This window comes from Phyllobates terribilis, unplaced genomic scaffold, assembly GCF_046119375.1.
Source record: "Phyllobates terribilis strain yellow unplaced genomic scaffold, ASM4611937v1 Scaffold_12__6_contigs__length_324123572, whole genome shotgun sequence".
NCBI lineage: Eukaryota > Metazoa > Chordata > Amphibia > Anura > Dendrobatidae > Phyllobates > Phyllobates terribilis.
The window spans coordinates 230861140-230889089 of NW_027362772.1; the positions used below are offsets into that span (position 1 = coordinate 230861140).

A 27950-nucleotide genomic window follows, 5' to 3' on the forward strand; every position below is an offset into this window, starting at 1 on the left:
GGAAGCTAACCCCACCCACACCAGGCTCTGTATATACAATGTTCATAGACAGTGAGCTGCCTATCACAGGAGGGGGCGTGTCAGACTATCATGCACACTGCTGTGTCCCAGCAATGATAAGCTCCTGGTGCTAAAACAATCATTGCAAGCAAACAAATCTACAGAGCTTGATATGAGAGGCATCACTGAAATCTGTGTTTTAACCCCTACAGCATGCTGTCTTCAGATTACATAGCAAAAACCTGTGACAGATTCCCTTTAAGAGAGCAGTTGACTTCTTTTTTTCCATATTTCCCTGTTTGTATTTGCTATGTTTATTAAGTTATCAAGAGAGCAATAGAGCTAATAATTGGTCAGCCATTCTACTCCTTCACCTACTATTACATTGGCAACAGTAAACTGAGATTACTCCGCAGTCCTTTTCAAGCTCTTTACCTTTCTGTGTTCACTGCTTGAAAAGAACAATATTTCAAAATATTTCTATCTCATTTCTAAATGCATAATACTGCTAACATTGAAAACAAAAACTGGTGAAAATTCCCCCAAAAAAGATTTCCTTAAAGGGCTTGTCCATGCTTGGGATTCCATTCTGAAGTCACTCTATGTGATTGCAGACTTGTGAATCCAAACAGCGCACAGTTTGCACCCTGTCAGGATCCTCCAGTGTCAGAAAACCACAAGTATGCAATTTACATACAAGCAGTCACATGCCAACTAGACTTGCGCTGCCCTGCTCAATGCAACTGCTTTGAGCGAGGCCAGACACGTCTAGTTGGAATGTGTCCAGAAGTATGCAAATCGCATACTTGCAGTCACATGACCACCTGCTCCCGGTGGTGGCACTAGAGAATCCTGACAGTGTGCACAGTGAGGATTTACAAGTCTGCAATCACATAGAGTGACTACAGACTTGAGTCCCAAGCCTGGATAACCCCTTTTAAATATGAATATAAAAATACCTATTTTTGACAGAAGTGTCCTTTTTAAGGATTTGAATGCATAATGAAAACACATATCCAAACACCTAACCATGATTCTATCATTTAATCTTAATTTTTGACTTCACTTTAATATTTTACTTTATCTTGTCAAAATCTGCTGGAATTTTCATGTTGCATTCGATCTGGGATTCTTATTCTTGAATGTCTGACTATTGTGTTCTTGTTGTTATTTTTAGTATACATGATTATTATGCTGGGCAAAATGAAGAATGGCAGCACAGAGGGATTTAACAATTTGCACGTAATATTTTTTATTTTTTTTTTCCAGAATTTTAGTTATTTCTAAAATTATGTTTCTGATTTGGTTAAAAAAAACAACAATTTTTTGTAATTTTACTTTTAATTTTTGCTTTGTTTTATCAAGGAATTGACACTTCTATGGACTGTTTGCTTGCACTTCCGCTGCCCTTGTGTCTTGTGCTATTTTGTTTATTTTTGGGACATGTCTGTCAATCTTTGACTTCTGCTTTCTAAATTCTGATTGGTCTGTTTCTTACCTCTAATTCTTTTTTTTATTTATTTTGTTTTATTACAAAGGAGGGGCTTCAAGTGCAACCAAACCCATGCCCATCCATCTCTCTTGTGTACCTCATTCCAGTCTACTGCAAAAAATCCAGAGGCTTGTAAACTCTCGCTGGTGGTGGAATTAACCTGATTATTTTTATCTTCAGGGCTATTAAGCTTCGATTTATTAATTCAACATGTGCAATTTTTTTTTATTTCAATCTGCATGCGTTGATGTGCCATTGTCTTATCATTTTACATCTGGCTTGGGTTATTTATCTAAAATTCAGAACTAATCATTCATTTGGTATATTGAACTAAAAGGAAAAAAACTTTATATTATTATGGCTAAAAGTTCTACAGGTGCAAATGTTATTTTGATACTGATTGCTGCTTGCTGTAGATGTGCAATATTAGAATAACCTGTATATGACAGAAACCAGACTTTCAGATTGATGACTCTACACCCGTCAGAACTCACCGCAATGCTGCTATAATTCTTGCAATACAAATAACGGGGTATACAGATGTCTTCTTTTGGAAGCAATGCTTCTTTTATCATTTATCATAGAATTTACATGGGGTAAGTAGGGTATACAGGGTTAACGTTTCTCCTTGTGGAGAGAGACAAGCCAGACCTGGCATGTCAGAGTAAGGAAACTTATAGGCCTTGCAATGCTCCTCTGGGAAAGGGAAATTATATATGCAAATTGCCTTTTCAGAGAGGAAGAGGACTTGAACTCTAGTGAAACCTGATGGAAGTAACAATTCTAAAAGTCAATGTTGACCCTTTAACGAGCCTTGCAGAATCTCTATTTTCTGACACTGTGTTTCGGGCTGTTGCCTCTCCTCAGTGCAAAGCATGAGATCTTATTTGGCATGGGGTAAGTATAAATGCAATTACACATCCACCATATTCACCATAGTGATCAATGACAATATGAAGAGCAGAGACGCTGCTTGACACTGAAGGAATCTGCACCTGTGTTGACGTTTCTGGGATCCTCCCCTTTTTCCATCACGTCATCCAGGATCGGACTGGGGCACCGGGACACCGGAGAATTCTCCGGTGGGCCCGGGTCCTCAGCGGGCCCCCAAGCAGGACGCATGGGGGCCCCTGGTTATCATGGCCGCCGGTGCTCCGCACTGCAAGGGCCCGGAGGGTCAGGAGCCCTTGCAGTGTGGCTGATGAGGGCAATCTGGCCTGCTTCTCGGAGCCCCAGGCTCCGGGGGGGCCCATGGCGAGATTGCCCTCATCCTGTGTGGCGGGCAGGGAGCAATCCCTCCAGCTCCACTGCCGACAGGAGAAAAATGGCAGCGGAGCTGGAGGGATCCGTCATCTGCTTCCTGCCCGGCGCTTCTTCCCTGACACAGGCTCGCGCTGCTTGATGACGTCATCATGCAGCGCGAGCCTGTGTCAGGGAGAAAGATGCCGGGCAGGAAGCAGAGGACAGTGCTGCAGGGGAGCACGCTGAGAGGTAAGTTGCTCTTTATTTTTTGAGGGAGAGCAATGGTGATTGAGGAGGTGGGAGGAGATATGACATGGTGGGGGAAGATATGGCAATGATGACGAGCAGGTGGGGGGAGATATGGCAATGATGACGGAGCAGGTGGGGGGAGATATGGCAATGATGACGGAGCAGGTGGGGGGAGATATGGCAATGATGACAGAGCAGGTGGGGGGAGATATGGCAATGATGACGGAGCAGGTGGGGGGAGATATGGCAATGATGACGGAGCAGGTGGAAGGAGATATGGCAATGATGACGGAGCAGGTGGGGGGAGATATGGCAATGATAACAGAGCAGGTGGGGGGAGATATGGCAATGATGATGGAGCAGGTGGGGGAAGATATGGCAGTGATGACGGAGCAGGTGGGGGGACATATGGCAATGATGATGGAGCAGGTGGGGGGAGATATGGCAATGATGATGGAGCAGGTGGGGGGAAATATGGCAATGATGATGGAGCAGGTGGGGGGAGATATGGCAATGATGACGAGCAGGTGGGGGGAGATATGGCAATGATGACGGAGCAGGTGGGGGGAGATATGGCAATGATGACGGAGCAGGTGGGGGGAGATATGGCAATGATGACGGAGCAGGTGGGGGGAGATATGGCATTGATGACTGAGCAGGTGGGGGGAGATATGGCAATGATGACGAGCAGGTGGGGGGAGATATGGCAATGATGACGAGCAGGTGGGGGGAGATATGGCAATGATGAAGGAGCAGGTGGGGGGAGATATGGCAATGATGACGGAGCAGGTGGGGGGAGATATGGCAATGATGACAGAGCAGGTGGGGGTAGATATGGCAATGATGACGGAGCAGGTGGGGGGAGATATGGCAATGATGACGGAGCAGGTGGGGGGTGATATGGCAATGATGATGGAGCTGGTGGAGGAAGATATGCCAATGATGATGGAGCAGGTGGAGGAAGATATGGCAATGATGACGGAGCAGGTGGGGGGAGATATGGCAATGATGACGGAGCAGGTGGGGGGAGATATGGCGATGATGGAGGAGATATGACAATGATGGAGGAGGTGGGGGAGATATGACAATGATGGAGAAGGTAGGGGAGATATGACAATGTTGGAGAAGGTGGGGGAGAGCAATGATGGGGATGGGAGGGAGCAATGATGGAGGACGTGAGGGGAGAGCAATGATGGGGATGGGGGAGAGCAATTATGGAGGTGGGGGAGAGAAATGATGGGGAATTATTTGGACGCTATATGCTGTTAATATCTGGTCTGGTCATGGTGTGATGGTATGTATGTGGTAATATTCAGTCACTATGTGGTGGTAATATGTGGTCTGGTCATGGCATGGTGGTATTTCTCCCTTGTATGTAGTATTATTCGGTCACTATGTGGTGGTAGTGGTGGTAATATATGGTCTGGTCATGGTGTGGTGGTATTTCTCCCTTGTATGTGGTATTATTCGGTCACTATGTGGTGGCAATATGTGGTCTGGTCATGGTGTGGTGGTATTTCTCCCTTGTATGTAGTATTATTCGGTCACTATGTGGTGGTAATATGTAGTCCAGTCATGGTGTGGCAGTATTTCTCCCTTGTATGTGGTACTATTGGTGTTGGTATAGTGGATTGTGTTGTGTATGGCGGTCATTTGTTCTCTCTGATATTAATTAGGAGAAGATTCTTTATTTCCATTAGTGATTAAATACTTGGAACAAGATGCACTTACAGGGGTTCTCTGGGGAAAACAAGTAATCACCTCTCCACAGGATAAGTGATACATTATTGATTAGTGGGGGTCTGACTGCTGGGACCCGCACTGATTGGTAGAATGTGGAGCTTTTATCCCCATTAGACTGGAGCTCATGTGCGACTTTGCCACTGATCCATTCATTCTCTCAGTGGCTGCTCTTGTTTTTTTTCTGGAAGCCCCAAAGAGAATGAATTTATCTGCGGTCAGACGTCCCACCTGCCGCTGCATTTTAAAATGGGGATACGTGTCCTGTCAGGGATAAAACTTCCCCATTCTTCCGATCGGTGTGGTTTCCAATGTTCGGACTCAAAAGATCAGTAAGTTATCACCTATCCTGTGGATCCCATGGATCGGTGATTACTTGTTTTAACCAAAGAACCCCTTTAATGCAAACTACAGTAATTGTACATCCCAGTTATAGCGGTGCACAGTAGATGTGCAGGAGCCGCCTGTGATTTACAGCAGACGCTCCACTACAACGTGGATATTGACTATCAGGTATTTGCATATAGCTGTAGGCTGGGCCCTGAGGATCAGTTCCTCCTGTGGGCCCCAGACACCCCACGTCTGACACTGACGTCATCCTAATCCCTTTCCTTCCTTTTGAAGGATCCACACTGCGACAACCTCCACCAATTTCTTCAAAAGAATATAAAAACAGGTAGGGTCACTACTTCGGTAGGGCCGAAGTTATAATTAAGACCAAAGCAAATCTGCATGGCAATCAGTAAATCCTTCTCGGTATATTATACTAATTTAATACAGATTTATTTTACTACAAATATGCATGATGAATTAGATGCAGAAAAACGTATCAATAAAGCGCAATGGAGAAAATGAACAACGAGCATCAGCAAACATCATAAAGAAACCCCTCTAGTTGGAAAAATATGGGACTTGGGGAGGGCAGGGGTATAGTACGTACCTGACCGAAGCGATCCAAGAAAACCAAGTAGTGCAGGGCAACCCGACGCGCGTTTCGGACAAAAAGTGGCACTACAAGTCTTGTGCTTGTAGTGCCAGCATAACAATTTGTTGAAATAAAGGTCTTTTATCTTTCTCTATGATTGTTTTGTTGATTTTTGGATCCTACATTCGGTGTTTCTCTCTATTTAATCTATTTCATCATGTATATTTGTAGGAAAATAAATTTGCACCAAATTAGTATAATATACCGAGAAGGATTTACTGAGTATCATGCAGATTTGCTTTGGTCTTAATTATAACTACGGCAATTGTGATTGTAATGATCATACCTGTTTTATATTCATTGTAAGAGATTGGTGGAGGTTGTTGCAGGGTGGATCCTTTAAAAGGAAGGAAGGAAAATGACATGCTTGAAAAAGGGGAAGTTCCCAAAAATGTCGCCACAGGTGTGGATTCCTTCAGTGTCAAGAAGGATCTCTGCCCTTTATATTGTCGGCTCTGCTGAGCGCAGAGGATCATCTACACCGTACTTATGTGTCTGGATCACTATGGTGAATATGGTGGATGTGTAATTGCATTTCTACTTACTCCATGTAAATTCTGTGAGAAATGATAAAAGACGCATTGCTTTAAAAAGAAGACGTCGGCATACCGCGGTATTTGTATTGCAATAACCTGTGTATGTCAGGATCTAAGGCAAGACAAAAAGTGTCCAAAATTTGGAGATTTTATCTGTTCCATCAAAAATTAAATGAATCAAAAATATATATAAATTTTAGATATTTTAGGGGGAGGTTCGACAAATGTTATCATATTCAGTAGTCTGAAATATACATTTATACGTTGATCTATGAGATGATTATTTTCTGAGAGGGTCATACATCAATTTTCTCTGCTGTTAAGGGTCTATGTAACATTTGTATCAAAGTCTTAAAGGAACCTTTTTTTGAATTATTGAAGGGACCTGTTATGTCCCCTAATGCTTTTAACTTGCAGATATAGTGTTAAAGGAAACCTGACAGCAGATACATCCTGGCCGATCCACTTTTGGGCAGAATTTCCTAGAAAAACAGATTTTAAACATCATCAGGTACTGCAGCTGCTCCATGACTGAAAGCCGACAGCTCCCAGTATGATAATGTTTAAAAATTAGTCCTTTCAGTGCTGCAGCCAGCCATCATTGTAACACTATTAACCTACAGATTAACCCTATAGAATTTGGGGAAATAACTGGTTTCCTTTAAAACCACAAGTTTTGCTAGTGTTGAACTTTGATAGGCTGGATATTTTGGAAGTACAAGGGAGGAGATTTTAGAATTTATTGTCAGGTTTAATTCAAATTAGTCACATTTTTACCGTTTTATATTATTTTTCAGAAAGAAGGGAATGAAACATAATTTTCACTTGTCAAGTCTCCCTGTCATCATAAGGTCTTTCATGGTATTTTTGCAGAATTTGGTTTGTGTAGAAGCATTGTTAGAGTGCGAATAGAGGGGCATAAAATTTGGAAATGCGTACATGTCCTGTTGACCACTCTGCCACATAAGACTAGAATACTAATATTATATGGAGTGTGACAGTAAATGGGGCATGGATAAGGCTATGTTCACACATTGCGTTTTTGCAGATTTTTTTATGCAAATTAAAAGCTGCGTTTTACGGTATCAGCAAAAGCTACGAGATTTCAGAAATCTCAAGTACACAATTGTTTTTTTTTTCCTGACTAAATTGGAAAACCACTGCTTTTTTGAACACTGCAGCATGTCAATTCTTTCAGTGTTTTTGCAGCGTTTTTCACCATAGAAAGCAATGAGAGAGTGCAAAAAACACAATCATGCATTTTTTCTGCTTTTTTTGGTGAAAAAAATAATGTTATTAACCAAGTACTGCACCAAAAATGCACCAAAAAAACATCAAAAATGCAGCAAAACCTGTTTTTTTGTAAGCAGCTTCTTTACTGTCAAGAGAGCAGGTTTGGCCTTCAGAAAAAATGCAGCAAAAATGCAACATCTGAACATAGCCTAATATTTTGCATTTGAGCCTTCTCTTAAAGGGATTTTTTCAGAGGTGTTTACCCTTTTATTTACAGTATAAAAAATTAATAACACATACCCTGGGTACCTTCATCCAATTGGCTGAGTCCCCCTCATTCTTATCTTCTCTAGACCGCTGCAGCCAAACACGTCAGAAAGTCTTGAGACATAAAATCCTTAGAGCATCTTGGTCTCTTGACCATAGGCTCATAGTATCATATAGTACTAGACTACGTTCATGTTAGTCATCCATAATTGAATCATCTTTTCTACCAATATTCATTATGATTGACACCAAGCCATGATGTTTTATGAAGACTGCTTGTTTTTTTTTGCATCAATTAAAAGTATACTTGTCCCAAAAAGGTGACCTGGTGGCCTATTTTAATATCTTCTGCAATATCTACCCTAGGTCCCTCCAACAAGACGTTATTCCCATGATGAAACGGATATTTTTACTACGGGACAGATACCGGCATTCATTCACGGCTGGGGATCCGCAGAAGATATTGCTGCTATTTCATTCTTCACACTGCCGAGACGTGAAAGGCGCAGTAGTCTAATAATGTACCATGAAGACCCCAGCTTGCCCTATCGAAAGTGCCGAAAAGCCTCGGAGAGCCTCATTTCACTCAAACATTTCACCTTGGAAGAACTTTACAGAGACGACTTTAAGTGCTTTAGCAGAGAAGAAGTGGTCAGTTTTATCGATGACACTCCTCTGCCGAGTCCAAGGAAAGGTGCCATTAGGTCTTCTTCTATTGCTCTCATTCCTGATGCCCTACAGCATCCCACACTTACTCATTTTACCCTGACGGATTTTGAGCGAGAGCCACAGGTATTACGGAGATTCTCTCCTCATGGGAAAAGTTGTACTTTAAACGTTCCTAGTCATCACAGACCTCATGATGACCACAAAAGGTTCTACACCGAAGGCCACCGAAGAGCCCGTAATAGTCAAAGACACGTTCAGAAGGCTGAATCTCAGAAATTGGATGAGGTGCTGTCCAAAAATAACTCTGGTGACTCAAACAATTGTCAGAAGGGGCTAAGCAATACATGGACTGGACAGGACCAACCCAACAAGATAGAAGATAAGGGAAGTACAAACAGCTTTTTAAGTTCACCTTCTGCATCATCTGGTTACATAACGTTTCATTCAGATTCCATTGGATCTACATCTTAGGGTTTGATTTTTCGGGGGGTAATTTTTAGACATATCCTTTTTGGTCAAGGACAGGTACTTTGTTTCAGGGTTTATAAATTCTCCTTTTCTTGTATTTTAATACCCGGAACTGGAAACAGCACCAAAGAAGAGAACTTTGTATTTTAATTATCTCAACAGAAACAACTTTTTAACTCTTTTTTTTTTTTGCTTTTCATAGGGAAAAAATGTAAAACAAAAAATCAGGAATACAGATTTACAGGTTATAATCAGCTCGGGTTCTCCTTATAGAAAAAAAAATAGAAGAAAAAAATGCGAAACTCATTTATTTTCTAAAAAAATATGTAATGCATCCTATTCGTTGTACATGGAAAAATGTGTCTTAAAAATCATTATCTCCTTACACGTCATCAATAAATATATTATGCATGCTTATATAATTCCTCCATCCACTCTCTATAAGTGACTTTTTAATATACATTTTACGATTTTCTATTACTGAATGAAATTTTGTTTTTGTGGGTTTTGCTAATGAGTTAAAAAAATTGTTTTACTTAAAAAAAAAATTATGATTTAAAAAAAAGGAAAAATCTTAAATATTGTACCTATTCTGTATGGTATTCTCTGTAATGTATCTTTTTTTAAAAGAAGCGGAAGTAATTTGCTGTATGTTGATTTTGTAAATTTTGTATGACAAGGTCATCAATGCTGAAGCATGCCCCTTTTTTATTCTTAGCGTCCAAAAATTATATATTTAAAATATATATACGGTGTATATATATATATATATATATATATATATATATATATATATATATATATATATATATATATATATGACTCCCTTATAACAGTGAATTATGATTTGCACTTGTTGTATTATGACAGATACAGCATAAAATGATCAAAATAATTGCTATACAGACAATTTACAAGAAAAAGAAAAATAATAATTGTACTAAATTACCATATGTTCTCATCTGGCATGGGAGTTATCTCCCTGGAGATCCTCTAACTCCAGTCCAAGAAAAATGCTTTGTCTTTTGCTTTATTGTACAAAAAAAATGGATAAAAGAGGTTTTAATACTTATGTAAACAAAAATTTTTAGGAATCTAAAAAATTGTAAAAATGTGACTGGATTAGACAACAGTTTTGATTAACATTTTCTACCATGTTGTGTTGAGCTCCTACTATATTTTCTCCAAGGTTTGCCAGGACTATTATTTTTTTTTTACTATGGGTCTAAAAACTAACAGGCAGGTAGTTTCTAACTGAGGAAACCGTTTGCCTGTTTTATCTGATGGTGGCTCAAAGTGGTCACTGACCGTTCCTGCTGGCAATTCAGTTTCTCCAGGTTAACAGAGCAGCTCCTCTTCTTCTGCTCTGCTCTGTTGACGGGGCGTAACTGCTGACATCATGCCGATTGACAGTGGGCTCCCTGCAGTTAGGTAGCGGGGAGCCAGCTGTCAATTTGCATCACATCAGCAGTCATGACCCGCCAACAGAGCAAAGTGGAAGAGAAGCCACTGCTGTATCAATGTGACGTCAGCTGAAGCCGCTGAATCGCTGGCGGGAGCCGTCTATGACCACTCTATACCGGCAGAGATTGGCACCGGGCACAACAGTTAGTTTTAACGCCTGTAGTAAAAAATTATATAGTACTGGATAACCGCTTTAATACGTCTACACTACCTGCAAGCACCCAGAAATAAACATTCAAAGAGCTACTTAGATGTTTCTCATTACTTGCAAACATTACCTATCTATACACTCACTATGTACCCTCACTACATGCCTCCATTATTTATTACACAAGTATTTACATTGACAAAGTCAAATAACGGTGCACATATAGGTCAAGTAGAGAGATGAAGAACCAGATTCATTATTGCAGTTACTCCTGATTTTTTTCGTCTTTCTTGTTTGCACCATAGTCCTCTTTTTGTTTGTGCCTTTTTTTATGTCTTCGTCTGTTTTTTTTTTTAGTTTACCACCACTTTGGGCTGAGTTTTCAGTTCCCAGATCTTTTTGCCTGATTCATCATCATCATTATCATTTGCAACTTTTTGAAAAGTCACAAAGTTCGTCACAAATTTATTCCAGCCCTTTCCCCATCACTCCTGGAGTCAAATTATATCCATCACATATTTTGAAGGAAATTTTGCAACATTTAAGTGAAAGGTGTCAACTTTTTTTGCTCTAAAAAGTAACAAGGCAGACTAAAGACAAAAATATAGAGCTATTTTTTTGTGCAAAATTCAGGATCCGTGTGCACTATTTTGATGAAATTGGGGCAAAAAAAAAAATAGGTCAGTGAATCCCAAAAGAGAAAAAAGAAAAGTGACTTCCAAAAATCGCAAATGATGAATCGGAACAGAAGTGATTTCATTGGCAGTTGTCTTACACTAGAAAGTTTTTTGTTTCTTCTGGTGAAGCCAATGTTGCTGTCCGTTCCGGCTCTGGGGCCATGGCTGGTGTAGCTGTACACCCCACAGCAACATCTTTGTCTGTTATTACGAAGAAAAGATAGAAGCGTAGTCTGGCTGCATGTCAGACTACAAAGGACTTGTTTGTAGTCTGTTGCCATGGAGACACATATCTGCATTATAGCTGTATACACAAAACTGTGGCACTTTTTAGAGTATTTCCAGCATTGTTTCTTTTTTTGGATTAATAGAAAAAAAAACTATGATTGCAAAAGTATACATATCCTTCAAAAAAAATCTGGCACAACATTTTGTCAATGTGTCAGGGATATTTCTCTTTGGACTAGGCTGCCTCTCTGTGGTGGGGGAAGGACGTATGTATAAGCCGTATGGTATTTGGATGCTCTATTGCCTTTACTAATGCATTTGGCTAATTTCTTGCATTTTTTGTCCTCCAGTAGGGTTGTCAGCCATGTCACAAAATGCACCTGTCATGCCCCATTCAGTATCCTACACTGTCCATTTAATCTGCTTCGGTCCAGAGGGAGGAATGAATCTTGACAAATTTTGCATTTATGTTCTGCTGCAATGGGCGCGGGATGCAAAATTTTCCATAATTTAGGATTCAAATATTGGTGAATTTGCTGGAATTAAAATGTTGAGACACCACTTGCTGTGCCCCTAAAGCCAGCGACAGCCATTACAGCTCCTATGATCTTGTCACCCGGCTCTATATACAGTAAATAACAGTATTCTGATACTGGATCTGACAGCAGCTGGATCATCAGATTTTCTGGATTATTTAATTTTGTTATATTTTCATGATTTCAAGGTTCACACTTATTTTACTGGTTCTTTTACCTTTTTTTACCTTGAAAGGATTCGGAGGCGCTCTTACGCTTAATCTACGCTAATGACACTGATTTCATGTGATTTATGACTTGTGCTGGATCAAGGGGTAATTTACTAAGATTTCGCAAAGTGGAAATCTGCAGTAAAGCTTAAAATGAATTCTCCTTGTAAATGTGCTTTTTTAGGAAAATCTGATTACTAGTGCAGCCATTGGTGTAAATGCCGGCTGATGCCGCCACAGTGACGTCCCTGCACTCTAGGGGCACCGGGCACTCCACCGACATTAGTTTCTTACTCTGGTGCACCAGAACCGGATAAATATAAATTTAGCTGCATCTCCCCCTAATATAATCACTTTTGTGCTCAGGAGTAGAGCCTGCAGCGATCAATGATCACCGTGCAAGTCTGTAATTCAAGGGGTTGTCTGAGTGAGAGAAACACTTTAATGGAAAGACAGTGAGAAAAGATTCCGCCAGCAGAATACTGAGTGCAGCTCTGGAGTATAATACAGGATTTAACTAAGGATCCGTACAGGATAAGTAATGTATGTACACAGTGACTGCACCAGCAGAATAGTGAGTGCAGCTCTGGAGTATAATACAGGATGTAACTCAGGATCAGTACAGGATAAGAAATGTAATGTATGTACACAGTGACTGCACCAGCAGAATAGTGAGTGCAGCTCTGGAGTATAATACAGGATTTAACTAAGGATCCGTACAGGATAAGTAATGTATGTACACAGTGACTGCACCAGCAGAATAGTGAGTGCAGCTCTGGAGTATAATACAGGATGTAACTAAGGATCAGTACAGGATAAGTAATGTAATGTATGTACACTGTGACTGCACCAGCAAAAGAGTGAGTGCAGCTCTGGAGTATAATACAGGATGTAACTAAGGATCAGTACAGGATAAGTAATGTAATGTATGTACACAGTAACTGCACCAGCAAAAGAGTGAGTGCAGCTCTAACTCAACCTTATATATACATACAGTTGAAACCAGAAGTTTACATATACTATATAAAAAGACACATATGCATGTTTTTCTCAATATCTGACATGAAATCAGAATAAACCTTTCCTGTTTTAGGCCAATTAGTATTACCATAATTTTTAATATTTGACAATGCCAGAATAATGAGAGAGAGAGAATGTTCTAAGGCATTTTTATTACTTGCTGCAAAGTCACAAGTTTACATACACTAAGATTACTATGCCTTTAAACAATTCTGGACTGCCCATATGATGATGTCATGTGTTTGGAAGCTTCTGGTAGGTTTTTTGGCCATATCTGAGTTAATTAGAGACACACCTGTGGATGTATTTTAATGCACACCTGAAGCACACTGCTTCTTTGTGTAGCATCATGGGAAAGTCTAAAGAAATCAGCCAAGATATCAGAAAGAGAATTGTGGACAAGCACAAGTCTGGTTCATTTTTGGGTACAATTTCAAGATACCTGAAGGTGCCTTGTTCATCTGTACAAGCAATTATACAAGTACAAACAAGATGGGAATGTCCAGCCATCATACCGCTCAGGAAGGAGACAGGTTCTGTGAGAGATGAACGTGCTTTGGTCCGACATGTGCATATCAACCCAAGGACAAAAGCAAAAGACCTTGTGAAGATGATGGCGGAAGCTGGTAAGATTGTGTCAATATCCACAGTGAAACGAGTACTGTATCAACATGGGCTGAAAGACCACTCTGTCAGGAAGAAGCCAATACTCCAAAAGAAACATAAAAAAGCCAGATTAATGTTTGCAAATGCACACAAGAACAAAGACCTTAATTTTTAGAGGCATGTCATGTGATCTGATTAAATTTAAATTTACCTTTTTGGGCATAATGACCATCGTTACGTTTGGAGGAAAAAGGGAGAAGCTTGGAAGCCTAAGAAAACCATCCCAACTATGAAACACGGGGGTGGCATCATCATGTTGTGGGGTTGTTTTGCTACAGGAGGGACTGGTACACTTCATAAAATAGACGGCATCATAAGAAAAGATTATGTGGCAATACTGAAGCAACATCTCAAGACATCAGCCAGGAAGGTAAAGCTTGGGAGGAATTGGGTCTTCTAAATGGACAATGACCCAAAGCATACTGCCAAAATGGTAACAAAGTGGCTTCAGGATAACAAAGTCAATGTTTTGGAGTGACCATCACAAAGCCTTGATCTCAATCCTATTGAAAATTTATGGGCAAAGCTGAAAAGGCAGATGCGAGCAAGGCGACCTACAAACCTGGATCAGTTACACCAGTTTTGTCAGGAGGAATGGGCCCAATTTCCGACCAACTATTGTGAGAAGCTTGTGGAAGGATATCCCAAACGTTTGACCCAGATCATTCAATTTGAGGGCAATGGTACCAAATACTAATGAAATGTATATAAAGTTTTGACTTTGCAGTAAGTAATAAAAATGCCTTAAAACATTATTCTGGCATTTGTCAAATATTAAAAATTATGGTAATCCTATTTGACCTAAAATGGGAAAGGTTTATTCTGATTTCATGTTAGATATTAAGAAAAACATGTATATGTGTCCTTTTATATAGTGTATGGAAACTTGTGGTTTCAACTGTATATATACACTGCTCAAAAAAATAAAGGGAACACTTAAACAAGAGAATATAAATCCAAGAAAATCAAACTTCTGTGAAATAAAACTGTCCACTTAGGAAGCAACACTGATTGACAATCAATTTCACATGCTGTTGTGCAAATGGAATAGACAATAGATGGACATTATTTACAATTATCAAGACACTCTTAATTATAGAGTGGTTCTGCAGGTGGGGACCACAGACCACATCTCAGTACCAATGCTTTTTGGCTGATGTTTTGGTCACTTTTGAATGTTGGTTGTGCTTTCACACTCGTGGTAGCATGAGAGGGACTCTACAACCCACAGAAGTTGCTCAGGTAGTGCAGCTCATCCAGGATGGCACATCAATGCGAGCTGTGGCAAGGACGTTTGCTGTGTCTGTCAGCGTAGTGTCCAGAGGCTGGAGGCGCTACCAGGAGACAGGTCAGTACACCAGGAGACGTGGAGGGGGCCGTAGGAGGGCAACAACCCAGCAGCAGGACCGCTACCTCCGCCTTTGTGCAAGGAGGAACAGGAGGAGCACTGCCAGAGCCCTGCAAATGACCTCCAGCAGGCCACAAATGTGCATGTGTCTGCACAAACGGTTAGAAACCGACTCCATGAGGGTGGTATGAGAGCCCGACGTCCACAGATGGGGGTTGTGCTCACAGCCCAACACCGTACAGGGCGCTTGGCATTTGCCACAGACGCCGTGGAGATCGATCTGCTGCCTGCAGCATCCTTCAGCATGACCGGTTTGGCAGTGGGTCAGTAATGGTGTGGGGTGGCATTTCTTTCTCCATGTGCTCGCCAGAGGTAGCCTGACTGCCATTAGGCACCGAGATGAGATCCTCAGACCCCTTGTGAGACCATATGCTGGTGCTATTGTCCCTGGGTTCCTCCTAATGCAGGACAATGCCAGACCTCATGTGGCTGGAGTGTGTCAGCAGTTCCTGCAAGATGAAGGCATTGAAGCTATGGACTGGCCCGTCCGTTCCCCAGATGTGAATCCGATTGAGCACATCTGGGACAACATGTCTCACTCCATCCACCAACGTCACGTTGCACCACAGACTGTCCAGGAGTTGGCGGATGCTTTAGTCCAGGTCTGGGAGGAGATCCCACAGGAGACCATCCGCAACCTCAGCAGGAGCATGCCCAGGCATTGTAGGGAGGTCATACAGGCACGTGGAGGCCACACACAATACTGAGCCTCATTTTGACTTGTTTTAAGGACATTACATCAAAGTTGCATCAGCCTGTAGTGTGTTTTTCCACTTTAATTTTGGGGGTGACTCCAGATCCAGGCCTCCATTGGTTAATAAATTTGATTTCCATTGATGATTTTTGTGTGATTTTGTTGTCAGCACATTCAGCTTTGTACAGAACAAAGTATTCAATGAGAATATTTCATTCATTCAGATCTAGGATGTGTTATTTGATTGTTCCCTTTATTTTTTTGAGCAGTGCATATATATGGCTGTAAATGCCTTACAATCGCCATCACATTATAGAGGCTATATGCTAAAGTGATTATATGGATACCTCCGTCCATGGATACTCCTCAGTGATATGACAGATATGAAGCTTTGAATAATGTTAGTGAATAACCCTCCAGGTCATGGATCCTGAGCTGTGACTTACATTATAGTGCCATCTATAGTGTGACACTGCCTGTTTGTTGTTGACCAAGTGTAATTTTGCTACAGATTTAAAATCTGTACTGAATATTTTGCAATGACTGTTTATGCAGACTGATACACAATCTTGTTATACAGATGTAGCAAAACTGAATTTATTATTTATCTTTTTTTTCTGTACACCATGATAACAAAATAAATGAACCTGTATCCTATGAACATCTACAGATAACACACGGTGTGTGAAATGACGAGCTCAGCTCTGCTGCATCTGTAATGAGCCTGAATGTAATGACGCGGATCTCAATGTGCGGATCACCTGGATTCGGGGCGTAAATTTTGTCTCTGATATTTCACGCATGATAAAGAACTGATGACTTTGTGTGACGCATGCGTGTGGATGTTATGTAATATGAAGATTAAACGTTAATATTATACACTTTTTAAGACGCGTTTCCATGTGACTTCTGCTCTTACTTCGTGTTTTCATGATGTATTAAAAATATTAAAGGGCATTTCTACCAAAACTGTCCATGTATTTGGGAAATACAGGACTAATGTGAACAATGCTGTACGTTTGAGAAACAAAATAGCTGCTGTAACTGACTTGGCTCCGTATTCTGGACCTTCAATGTTTGGAACCAATACAGATATGGAATAAATTCCTAGGGATTACAGAAAATGTAAATGCATAGTGTAGATGGTCCTAATAACTAAGTTCTGTCAGTAGAGGGCGCTACTATATTGTGTTCTGTTTAGTAAACTGACAAAACTATATGCAACATTATTGTATAACCTTACAGGACATCCAACTCCGAGGAAGCACACAGCACATAGGGGCAAACACAGTCCCCTGCCTAAAGTTCACCAACTTTAGAGGTTAAATATTGGGGTCCAGATAACTCATAAAAGACTCTCCTGACCTACAGGATAGGTCATCAATATCACATCGAGAGAAGGTATAAGGAGAACTACAATTCCAAGCATGTCCAGGCTATGTGACAGTGATAGATATTACAGGGAGGGTATATACTAACTAGAACTACAACTGTCTCCCAGCATTCCCCAGGTTCAGGCAGAGAGCACTAAGCACATGAGGAGATGGTCTGCTTCACTTTCTTTCCCAGTCTCTGCACACAAGCTCCACCCCCTCAGGTCATGTGACGGTGACATCATCTCAGGACCTTCTCCAATCATCTCCACTCCACTGACCAATGTGACCATCTCCCGTGCCAGGATGGAGTTTACAAGCTGCACAGGCACTCGGCCATGCAGCTAGAAAGGCAGCTCTGATGTGTCAGTACTAGTAGCACACTAGGGGTGTACTTACTTCTTAGAGGAGATTCTAGCTAGAGTACAGTAAGCATGGTATGGTTCCCATACCAATTTGTGTGCAGTATTAAAAATTGCTTTAAATAAAACTCTGGATTTAACTGACTCTGAAAAGTCAGTAATTGTTACAAGTCTTACAGAGGGAAGCAGCACTCTTGAAATTGCTGAGATATTGGGACACGATCACAGAAACTTCAAAAGTTTTGTTGCAAATAGTCAAAAGTCGCAAAAAATGAAGCCTTTATCCTCTTGTTCTGTCATATTCCAGAGCTGCATCCTCCCTGGAGGCCCAGAAGTACATGGTGTTCAGTGCTCAGAGACATGACCGAGGTAAGGGAGGCTGATACCCGACCACCACTGAGCAAGACACAGAAACATCAAGACTGGGCCAAGAAATATCTGAAGACAGATTTGTACAAGGTTTTATGGACTGATGAGATGAGAATGACTGTTGTCGGACCAGATGGATGGGCCCGTGGCTGGATCAGTAATGACCACAGACCTTCACCTCTATTCAGAAGCCAGCAAGGTGGAGGTGGGTACTGCTATTAAAGATGATCAAGTTAGATCTTTTTGGGTTGAAGATGGACTCAAAATCACCTCCCAAACCTACTACCAGTTTTTAGAAAACACTTTCGCACAGCCCCTTCCTTACTGGACCTAAACACTATTGAGAATTTACTTTCTTAAATGGGAAATTAAGAAAAACAATACACCTCTCTGATCATTGTTTGGCTGGGAGGCTGTGGTTGATGTTGACCAAAAAGTTGATCGTCAACAGATTACAAAACAGACAGACTCCATGGATAGAGCTTATGACTGTTAATGAGAGAAAGGGCAGCTATATTGCTATAGTCATCAATGATATTTTTATGGAAACGTCAGATATGTATTTTTGTACATTTTGAGCTGTTTGGTTATTATTTTCACTTTAACAGATGAAAATAAACAACTGAGATGGGAAAATTTACGTTTTTCAATTAGTGGCATAATAATACTGCACACTAATAGTTGCCCAATAATTCTACACACACAGATATTCACTATCAGTATTGACTGGGAGCCAAAACCAGGTGAGGAACAATCAGGGAAAAGGTATGATATAAACAAGTCACCAATTCTGTATTTTTCATCCACTCCTGGTTTTGGCTCCCACTCCTGAGAAAAAATACTGACCGAATACTGACCAAACACTGATAGTGGGGCCATGGCCTAAGAAAGACAAAACCTCACTTATATTTTCTTAAATATTCAGGCTTCAGGTTTACAGTTTTGGCCGAAAGTGTTGGCACCCTTGAAATTGTTCCAGAAAATGAAATATTTCTGCCAGAAAATTATGCAATTACACATGTCTTGTTATACACCTGCTTATTTTTTTTGTGTGTATTGGAGCAACGCAAAAAAACAGAGAAAAAAAGACAAATTGGACATAATTTCACACAAAACCCCAAAAATGGGCCGGACAAAATTGTTGGCACCTTTCAAAAAATGTGGCTAGACAACTTTGTTTCAAGCATGTGATGCTCGTTAAAACTCACCTGTGGCAAGAAATAGGTCTGGGAAATATGAAAATCACACCTGAAACCAGATAAAAAGGGGAAAAGTTGACTCAATCTTTGCATTGTGTGTCTGTGTGTACCACACTAAGCATGGAGAACAGAAAGAGGAGAAGAGAACTGTCTGAGGACTTGATTGTTGAAAAATATCAACAATCTCATGGTTACAAGCCCATCTCCATAGATCTTGATTCTCCTTTGTCCACGGTGCGCAACATAATCAAGAAGTTTACAACCCATGGCACTGTAGCTAATCTACCTGGACGTGGATGGCAGAGAAAAATTGATGAAAGGTTGCAATGCAGGATTGTCCGGATGGTAGATAAGCAGCCCCAATAAAGTTCCAAAGAAATTCAAGCTGTCCTGCAGGCTCAGGGTGCATCAGTGTCAGTGTGCTGTTCAGCTCTTTGTTTGAAAAGACTTTCAGCCATTTTGGGCATTACCTAAGGTTACATGATTATTGTATTGTTGTACTTTGCTGCCATCTACTGGCCGTTGTTATAATATGTTATAACATGTATTATTCCTGTGTTTTACCCATAACACCTATCGGTCTGTAACTCCTCCTATCTCCTGCTCCTCACTTCCTTCTTCTTCATCACATCCATCTTGACTACACATGCTGCAGGACTGGAGAAAGGATTCTCTTGTTACCACTTTACCTGGCTCTTCTTATATCTACAATTCCTACCCTTTCCTCATCCTTCACTTTCCCTCATCTCACCTCATCAAGAACTGTAAATAAATCTGTTGAATTCATCACGGCATCATCATTCCGGATTACCACGTGCAGTTCATGAGGAATAGAAGCGCAGGTCAGTGAGTTGACACTATATGCCACTGCTTATATAGAGATCCGCTTCACATCCCTCAGACACATCTCGCCCCATTTACATCGGTGGCAGAATAGTAACAAGAGACTTAAATCTTCAGTATCTGTGTGCATATGCAATGCATGTCTGATAGCAAGTCTACCATCTTAGCTAAAGCATGTCTACAAAGGGCACAGTGGATCCCTCTGTTGGAGAAGCACATCATGTTCCTGACACCGCAGATGCTCCAGGAGCAGAGTCCACACTTAATGCAGAGCAGGATGTACGACCCAAACGTGTAACCAAGCCAACACAAAAGGTCAGAGAGAACCTGCAGACAACCAGAGATGAGCTCCATGATAACATAGATCATTTATGGGGCAGAGTTGAGCACTATTTAGCAGCTCTTCCACGTGCTAACAATGACGCAGCAGATTTAACCGCCAAATTGAAGAGTTTACCTGCCGCCTATGATCGCTACCAGAGACTGTTAAGTACATTGCATTCCTGAGTAACTGTGATATGGATGATGCCCCAGCAGAGCTGGCTGAAAGGGAGACTCTTCTCCAAGAAAAGACCGTATTAGTGCGAGATGCCCAGGATAAGGCAGAACTCTGCATCACACACCTCCAAGAGGTTAGGTCACATCGTACAACCTCGACCAAAATCACATCTCGGTCTTCCAGATCATCTCAGTCCAGGAAGTCAACATTGTCTGACAAGATACTGGAAATCCGTGCATCTGCAGAGGAAGCTAGAGTAAGAAGCTCCTTTGCTAGGAAGGAGGCTGAAGTAGAAGCCCAATTAAAAAAGCAGGAAGCTGAGATGGAAACTCAATTAAAAATACTCCAAGCAGAAAGGGAAGAAGCAGCAGCCCTCGCTAAACTGAAGGTCCTTGAACAAGCACTAGGTCAAGATGCTGATATGGACTGCTTTATTCCAGGAGAAATGGAGGACCCAGCTGATCGCACTACAGACTATGTGCTAAAACATTTACCATCTGTACCAGCGCCACCTCCAATCCACCACACGGATGCACCCGTAAGCCAAGAAATGTCGCCACCTACTACCGACAAGGTAATTTCCAGCACTAACCCACAATTTAGGCCGCAGCCAGCAGACCCTATAGAGACTAAACCACAACATAACCCTCATGCCACATCATTCCGTCCTGATCCGTCTCAGTCATATAAGCCAGAGAACTTACAATCCCCAGGGATACCACAAGTTAATCCTGCAACTATGACCAGGAGGTCGGACATGTCTGAATTCGCCAGATATATGATTTTTGTGCCGAAAATTATAGAGCCTGGAAATCGACCTTTCAAGCAGTAATCCAAGACCTTAATCTCACCGGCAAGGAACAACTAGATTTGCTTGTCAACTGGTTAGGTCCTGAATCAGCGGAGCGCATCAAGACAATAAAGGCAGTGGACTATTCAGATGCAGGTCTTATTGCAGCATGGGAGAGACTGTAGCAAACCTACGGCAGCTCAGAAGCCATAGAGTCTGCCTTATTTAAGAAACTGCAAGCCTTCCCAAAAAGGACAATCGAAAACTGCAAGACCTGAGTGACCTGCTAAAGGAAATAGAATTGGCAAAATTAGACCCACGTCTTTCAGGCCTGAGCTACCTTGATACCGCTTATAGCGTGACTCCAGTAGTTCTCAAGTTGCCAAAAGGCATGCAGAATAAATGGGCAGGCCACGGCTCATGGTATAAAGGACAGCATAATATGTCTTTTCCTCCCTTTTCCTATTTTTCCAGGTTCATCAGTGATCAAGCTCGGAAGAAGAATAATCCCAGCTTTGACTTCACTGAACCTACTCCACCAGCTTTATCATCATCATCATCTACAAGGTATGATAACAATATCACCAAACGTAGAGAGTTAAGGAGCACAGTATCCATGAGAAAGACTGACGTTCCACTTACTGCTCCATCTTTTAACAAAACAAACGCTGTTGCTCCTAAAGCTATGGACAGTAACCGTATGTGCCCTATTCACAAAAGACCTCACTCACTTAAGGAATGCCGTGGATTCAGGGCAAAGACTTTGCAGGAACGCAGAGATACTCTCAAGGAGCTAGGGATATGTTAAAAGTGTTGCGCCTCCTCAGACCACCTTGCTAAGGACTATAAGGCTGTCATTAAGTGCACCGAATGCAGTAGTGACAAACACGTTGCATCTATGCATCCCACACCAGCTCCACACAATTCACAACCTTCTGCAGCACCCAATCCTGCTCAAAAGCATGGCGGGGAGCCACAAGTTCCTGATCCAGCTGCAACTTCTGTTTCCTCTTCATGTATGGAAGTATGTGGAGAAGGGACTTGTCCTAAATGCTGCGCTAAAGTGTGTCTGGTCAAGGTCTATCCAGAAGGACAACCCGACAAGGCCTCCAAAATGTATGCCATAATAGATGAGCCAAATAACAGGTCTCTAGCAAAGCCCAAACTCTTTGAGATCTTCAATATAAAAGGACAAACGGCTCTGTACACTCTCAACACCTGTTCTGGTCGTATTGAGACTTCTGGTAGGAGAGCCTCTGGGTACATTATCTCTTCAATCAAGGGGAACGTGCACATACCCTTGCCAACTTTAATTGAGTGTGACCAGATACCTGATAACAAGGAAGAAATTCCCACTCCGGAAGCCACGCTTCATCATCCCCACTTGAGGCACCTAACTAACAAAATTCCTTCTCTGGACACGAATGCTGATATTCTAATCCTACTGGGGAGGGACATTCTAAGGGTCCACAAGGTGCGCCAACAATGCAATGGCCCAGATGATGCTCCATACGCCCAAAGACTTGATCTAGGCTGGGTAATCGTGGGCAATGTATGTCTGTATAAGAGTCACAAGGCATCCGAAGTCAACTCCTTTAAAACGTATGTACTTCAAAATGGTCACACAACTCACTTCAAACCATGCTCTCATCACTACGAAGTGAAAGAAAGATTCTCTGACTTCATCCAAGAGCCTGACATCATTCCCACTCGCTATGGTGACGACTTAGTGAGAACAGTGTTTCGCACAACACAAGATGACAACAAGGTCGCCTTATCCATAGAAGACAAGGAATTTATTAAAATAATGGACAGTAGATTCTTCAAGAACGAATCTGACCGTTGGGTCGCTCCCTTACCTTTCAAGGGTACAAGGGCCATGCTTCCTAACAACCCAGAACAGGCCTTATCAAGGTTCACCTCACTGCAGAGAACATTGATAAATAAGCCTGAAATGAAGGACCATTTTGTAGCCTTTATGGAGAAGATATTTTGCAATGACCATGCAGAGCCAGCTCCACCCTTGCAAGCCAATGAAGAATGCTGGTATCTACCTTCCTTTGGAGTATACCATCCAAGAAAGCCTAAACAAATCAGAGTGGTGTTCGATTCAAGCGCCAAACATGATGGTGTATCTCTGAACGATGTTCTCCTCACTGGTCCCAACCTGACTTATAACCTGGTGGGAGTGCTCATGAGATTTAGGAAAGAGCCAGTCGCCATTACTGATGACATTGAACAAATGTTCCATTGTTTCATTGTGCGACAAGATCACAGAAATTATCTCCGTTTTCTATGGCACCGAGACAACGACACCAGCAAGGAAATGGTTGAATACCGCATGAAGGTGCACGTGTTCGGAAACAGCCCTTCTCCTGCAGTTGCTACATACGGCCTACGTAGGACTGCCTCTGATGGTGAAGCAGAATTCGGGAAGGACGCCCAACAGTTCGTTGAAAAGGACTTCTCCGTGGACGAAGGTCTCAAATCCCTGCCCACAGCGGAAGAAGCCATAGATCTGCTCAAACGGACACAAGGTATGCTTTCTAAAGCTCATTTAACATTGCATAAAATTGCCGTTGTCATGAAGGCTTTTCACTCTAATGATCATGCTTCAGAATTCAGAGACTTGAATCTAGGTTCAGACAACCCACCAGTACAGAGAAGTCTGGGCTTGAGATGGAACTTGCTAAAGGACTCCTTCAGCTTTCAGGTTAGTGGTACAGAAAAAACATTTACTAAGCGTGGGGTTCTGTCAGTGGTGAACAGTCTATACGATCCACTCGGGTTTGTTGCACCCCTGACTATACAAGGCAAGCTTCTGTTATGGCAACTCTCAGAGTCTATTAAGGACTGGGACGCACCACTCCCTGCTGACAAACAACTAAAGTGGAAGTCATGGAGGGAATCTCTTTGTGCCTTAGATAAAATCCACATACCACGTTGTTACACTCCAGCATCTCTTGCTACGAGTCAAAGGAAAGAGATCCATATATTCTCTGACGCCTCTACTGAAGCCATTGCAGCTGTTGCCTATTTGAAGGTTATAGACTCTAACAATGAAGCCCTTGTAGGATTTCTATTTGGAAAGGCTAAATTGGCTCCTAAACCCGAGCACACCATACCCAGACTTGAGCTCTGTGGGGCTGTACTAGCCATCGAGATTGCAGACTTCATACAGAGTGAACTAGCTATTCACGTGGATGACCCAAGATTCTACACAGACAGCAAGGTTGTTCTGGGCTACATATACAACCAGACAAAACGCTTCTATGTCTATGTCAGTAACCGCGTTGAAAGGATCAGGAAATTCTCTAAACCTGAGCAATGGCAGTATGTTCCATCCCATCTTAACCCTGCTGACCTTGCTACTAGGCCAGTGACTGTTGGTGCCTTCGCAAACTCTTCTTGGTTAACAGGACCGGAGTTCCTTTGCGGCCAGAATGAAGAGACTGCCGTTGAAGACAGCTTCAGTCTTCAGGATCCAGACGTTGACCCAGAGATCCGTCCTGACGTCAGCACCCTCATCACCAGTTCCAAGCAAAAGGATGGCTTGGACTGTTTGCAATTTGATCGCTTCTCCAGATGGACAAGGCTTGTTCGTGCTATTGCAAGGTTAGTCCACATCACACAGTGCTACTGCAATAAGGACTGTAACGCTGAGTGTCGCGGTTGGCACATCTGTCATAAGCCTCTCTCTGCAGAAGACATTGCTCTGAGTGAACTGTTTGTGATACGTAATGTGCAGCAGAATGTTTTTCACAAGGAAATGGAATGTATACTTAAAAAGCAAGATGTCCCTAAAAACAGCCCTATTGTCGACTTAAATCCCGTAATTGACAAGAAGGGTTTACTGAAAGTCGGTGGTCGTTTAAACAAAGCCAAGTTGGAGGAGGCAGAAAAGAATCCTCTAATCGTTCCTGGCCATCACCACATCACCACTCTGCTAATACGACATTACCATGAAAAGGTCAAACATCAAGGCAGACACTTCACTGAAGGTGCCTTAAGAGTTGTCGGCCTCTGGATTGTGGGAGCAAAGAGACAAGTTTCCCATTTAATTCATTTTTGTGTTCAGTGTCACAAGGCAAGAGGAAAACTGCAACAACAACAGATGTTTGATTTGCCTGCTGATAGGACAAGCACAGAACCACCGTTTACCTATATTGGTTTGGACGTTTTTGGCCCGTGGGAAGTCACTGTACGTAGGACGAGAGGCGGACATGCACAAAGTAAACTTTGGGCAGTGTTGTTCACATGCATGAGTGTACGAGCAATACACATAGAAGTAATAGAATCAATGGATTCCTCCAGTTTTATCAATGCCTTAAGACGATTCCTCGCAATACGAGGACCAGTCAAGCAAATAAGGTCTGATTGTGGAACAAACTTTGTAGGTGCTGTAGCATCGGTGTCTCTGCCCCCTGACAGGCAGGGACGCCGTCCCCCTTACCGCCGCACTCCTGGCACGGCGTCTTCCAGCTCTCCTGCTGCTGCTGGCGTGCGCAGCTTCCCGAGCACTGTGCTTAGGGCGCACGCGCGCTCCCTCCGTCTTAAAGGGGCCACACACGCCATCCTAAGGAGTCCTCGGCCAATGGCCGGAGGACTTCTCATATAAAAGGCACCTCCTCCAAAATGGAGGTGCCCCTGCAAGGTTGTAGCTCTGTGTACTAACTCTGCTTCAGCCCTCAGGTCCCGCTGCTAGCCTGACTACCAGTCCAGTCCGCCAGCTTGACTACCAGTCCAGTCCGCCAGCCTGACTACCAGTCCAGCCCGGCAGTCTGCTTACAGCCCAGCCCGCCAGTCTGTCTATGGGCTTGGCCAGTCCGCTTTTCCGGAGCCTTTACCTGCTACCAGTCTCCGCCAGCCAAGTACACTCTCCAGCCCGACGGTCTGCCTACGGTCCAAACCCGCCAGTCTGTCTATGGGCCAGGCTAGCCTGCCTACCCGAGAACGTACCAGTTGCCTGCCGTGCCTACCAGCCAGCCTACCTGGAGGCGCCTGCTTGTTACCTGCCGTGCCTACCAGCTTGCCTACCTGGAGGCTCCTGCCAGTTACCCGTGGTGTCTGCCAGTCCGTCTACCCGGATCACCCGTCAGCCTGCCTGCCGTGCTGTACCGGTCAGTCCCTGCCTTCTGACCCGTGGGAGTCACCTGCTCTCATACAAGGACTGGCCCAGAGTAGCACCTGGTCCCTCTGCTCGGTTCTTCCCTGGTTCACGGAGTCGATTGAGCCGCCGTGCGACCTTGGTCAGTCCGAGTTGATACCTAGTTACGCCCCTCTGGTCCCTCCTTGCACCGCAGCACAGAGGTTCCACCACCCGGATCCGTAACAGTTTGCACGGGCCATGGAACCCGGTGGCCACCAGGCTCCATCGCTTGCAGACCTGTACCAGGAGGTTTCTCGTCAGAGATCCCAACAGGAAACCATCCTGACCTACCTGCGGTCTGTCAACTCCCGCCTGGACACGCTGTCCATTCCACCTGTGTCTGCCTCGAGCCGAGCGGCACCCGCTCCGATGGCGCCTCAGCCTACTGGTGCCATGGCATCCAGCTCTGGACCCCGGCTCTCTGCGCCTCCTTGTTTTGGGGGTGACCCCGTCTTATGTCGGGGTTTTCTGAACCAGTGCACCCTGCACTTTGAACTCCTGGCACATCAATTTCCCTCCGACCGGGCCAAGGTGGCGTTCATCATGTCTCACCTCACCGGGGAAGCTTTGGCATGGCTAAACCCTTTATGGGAGAGAGGGGATCCCCTGGTGTCCGATCTTCCGGCTTTCCTCACTGCCTTTTGGAAGGTCTTCGATGAGCCCGGACGAAGGACTTCTACTGCCTCCTCATTGCTCCGTCTCCATCAAGGGAGTCTCACCGTGGGCCAGTATGCCATACAGTTCCGTACCCTCGCATCTGAGCTTGCCTGGAAAAACGAGGCCCTGGTGTCCACCTTCTGGGAGGGTCTTTCCGGATGGGTCAAGGACGAGCTAGCCGGCTGGGACATTCCTACCACCCTGGATGACCTGGTGTCACTAGCTACCCGGATTAACATACGTTTCCTGGAACGAGCTAAGGAGACTACCCGGGAGAGAAGATTTCCTCGTCTTGCTCCTGTTTTCCAGAAACCTGCCTGCCAACCAGCAACTCCCCGGGCACGCTCGCCCGAACCCATGCAGATCAACCAGACCACGATTGTCAAGTCTCGCCAAGAAACACGCCGAGCCGAGGGGAGCTGTTTCTACTGTGGTAGTAAGGAGCATCTGATCCGTTCCTGTCCGGTGAAGCCGGGAAACTCCAGTGTCTAGGACCGCTTGGAGAGGTCGTCCTAGGCAAGAGTAAATCCTCTCCGTCCTTGACTCTATCCGTTTCTATTTCCTGTGGAGAGACCCGCTTCTTTGAAACCGCCCACCTGGATTCCGGAGCCGCTGGGAATCTCATTTCTCAGTCCCTTGTGGAGAAGTATCAGATTCCCACCAAACATCTGGCTGAACCATTGGCAGTCGCTTCCGTGGATGGAAGACTCCTTCCGGTGACCATCTTGCTCGTCAAAGAGCCTGTAACCCTTCAGGTGGCAATGCTGCACTCGGAGAG

At 43.2% G+C, this 27950-nt stretch overlaps 1 protein-coding gene across 1 annotated transcript in view; it reads left to right on the plus strand.

Annotated features, from left to right (window-relative positions):
• The window catches only part of GPR153 (G protein-coupled receptor 153), a 169212-nt gene extending 152392 nt beyond the window's left edge, over window positions 1-16820 (plus strand). The window contains exon 6 of the mRNA XM_073656697.1: window positions 8111-16820. Within this exon, the coding sequence (XP_073512798.1) occupies window positions 8111-8884 (774 nt within the window). The 3' untranslated portion in view covers window positions 8885-16820. The remainder of the gene's footprint in view (window positions 1-8110) is intronic.
• The last annotated feature ends 11130 nt before the right edge of the window (window positions 16821-27950 follow it).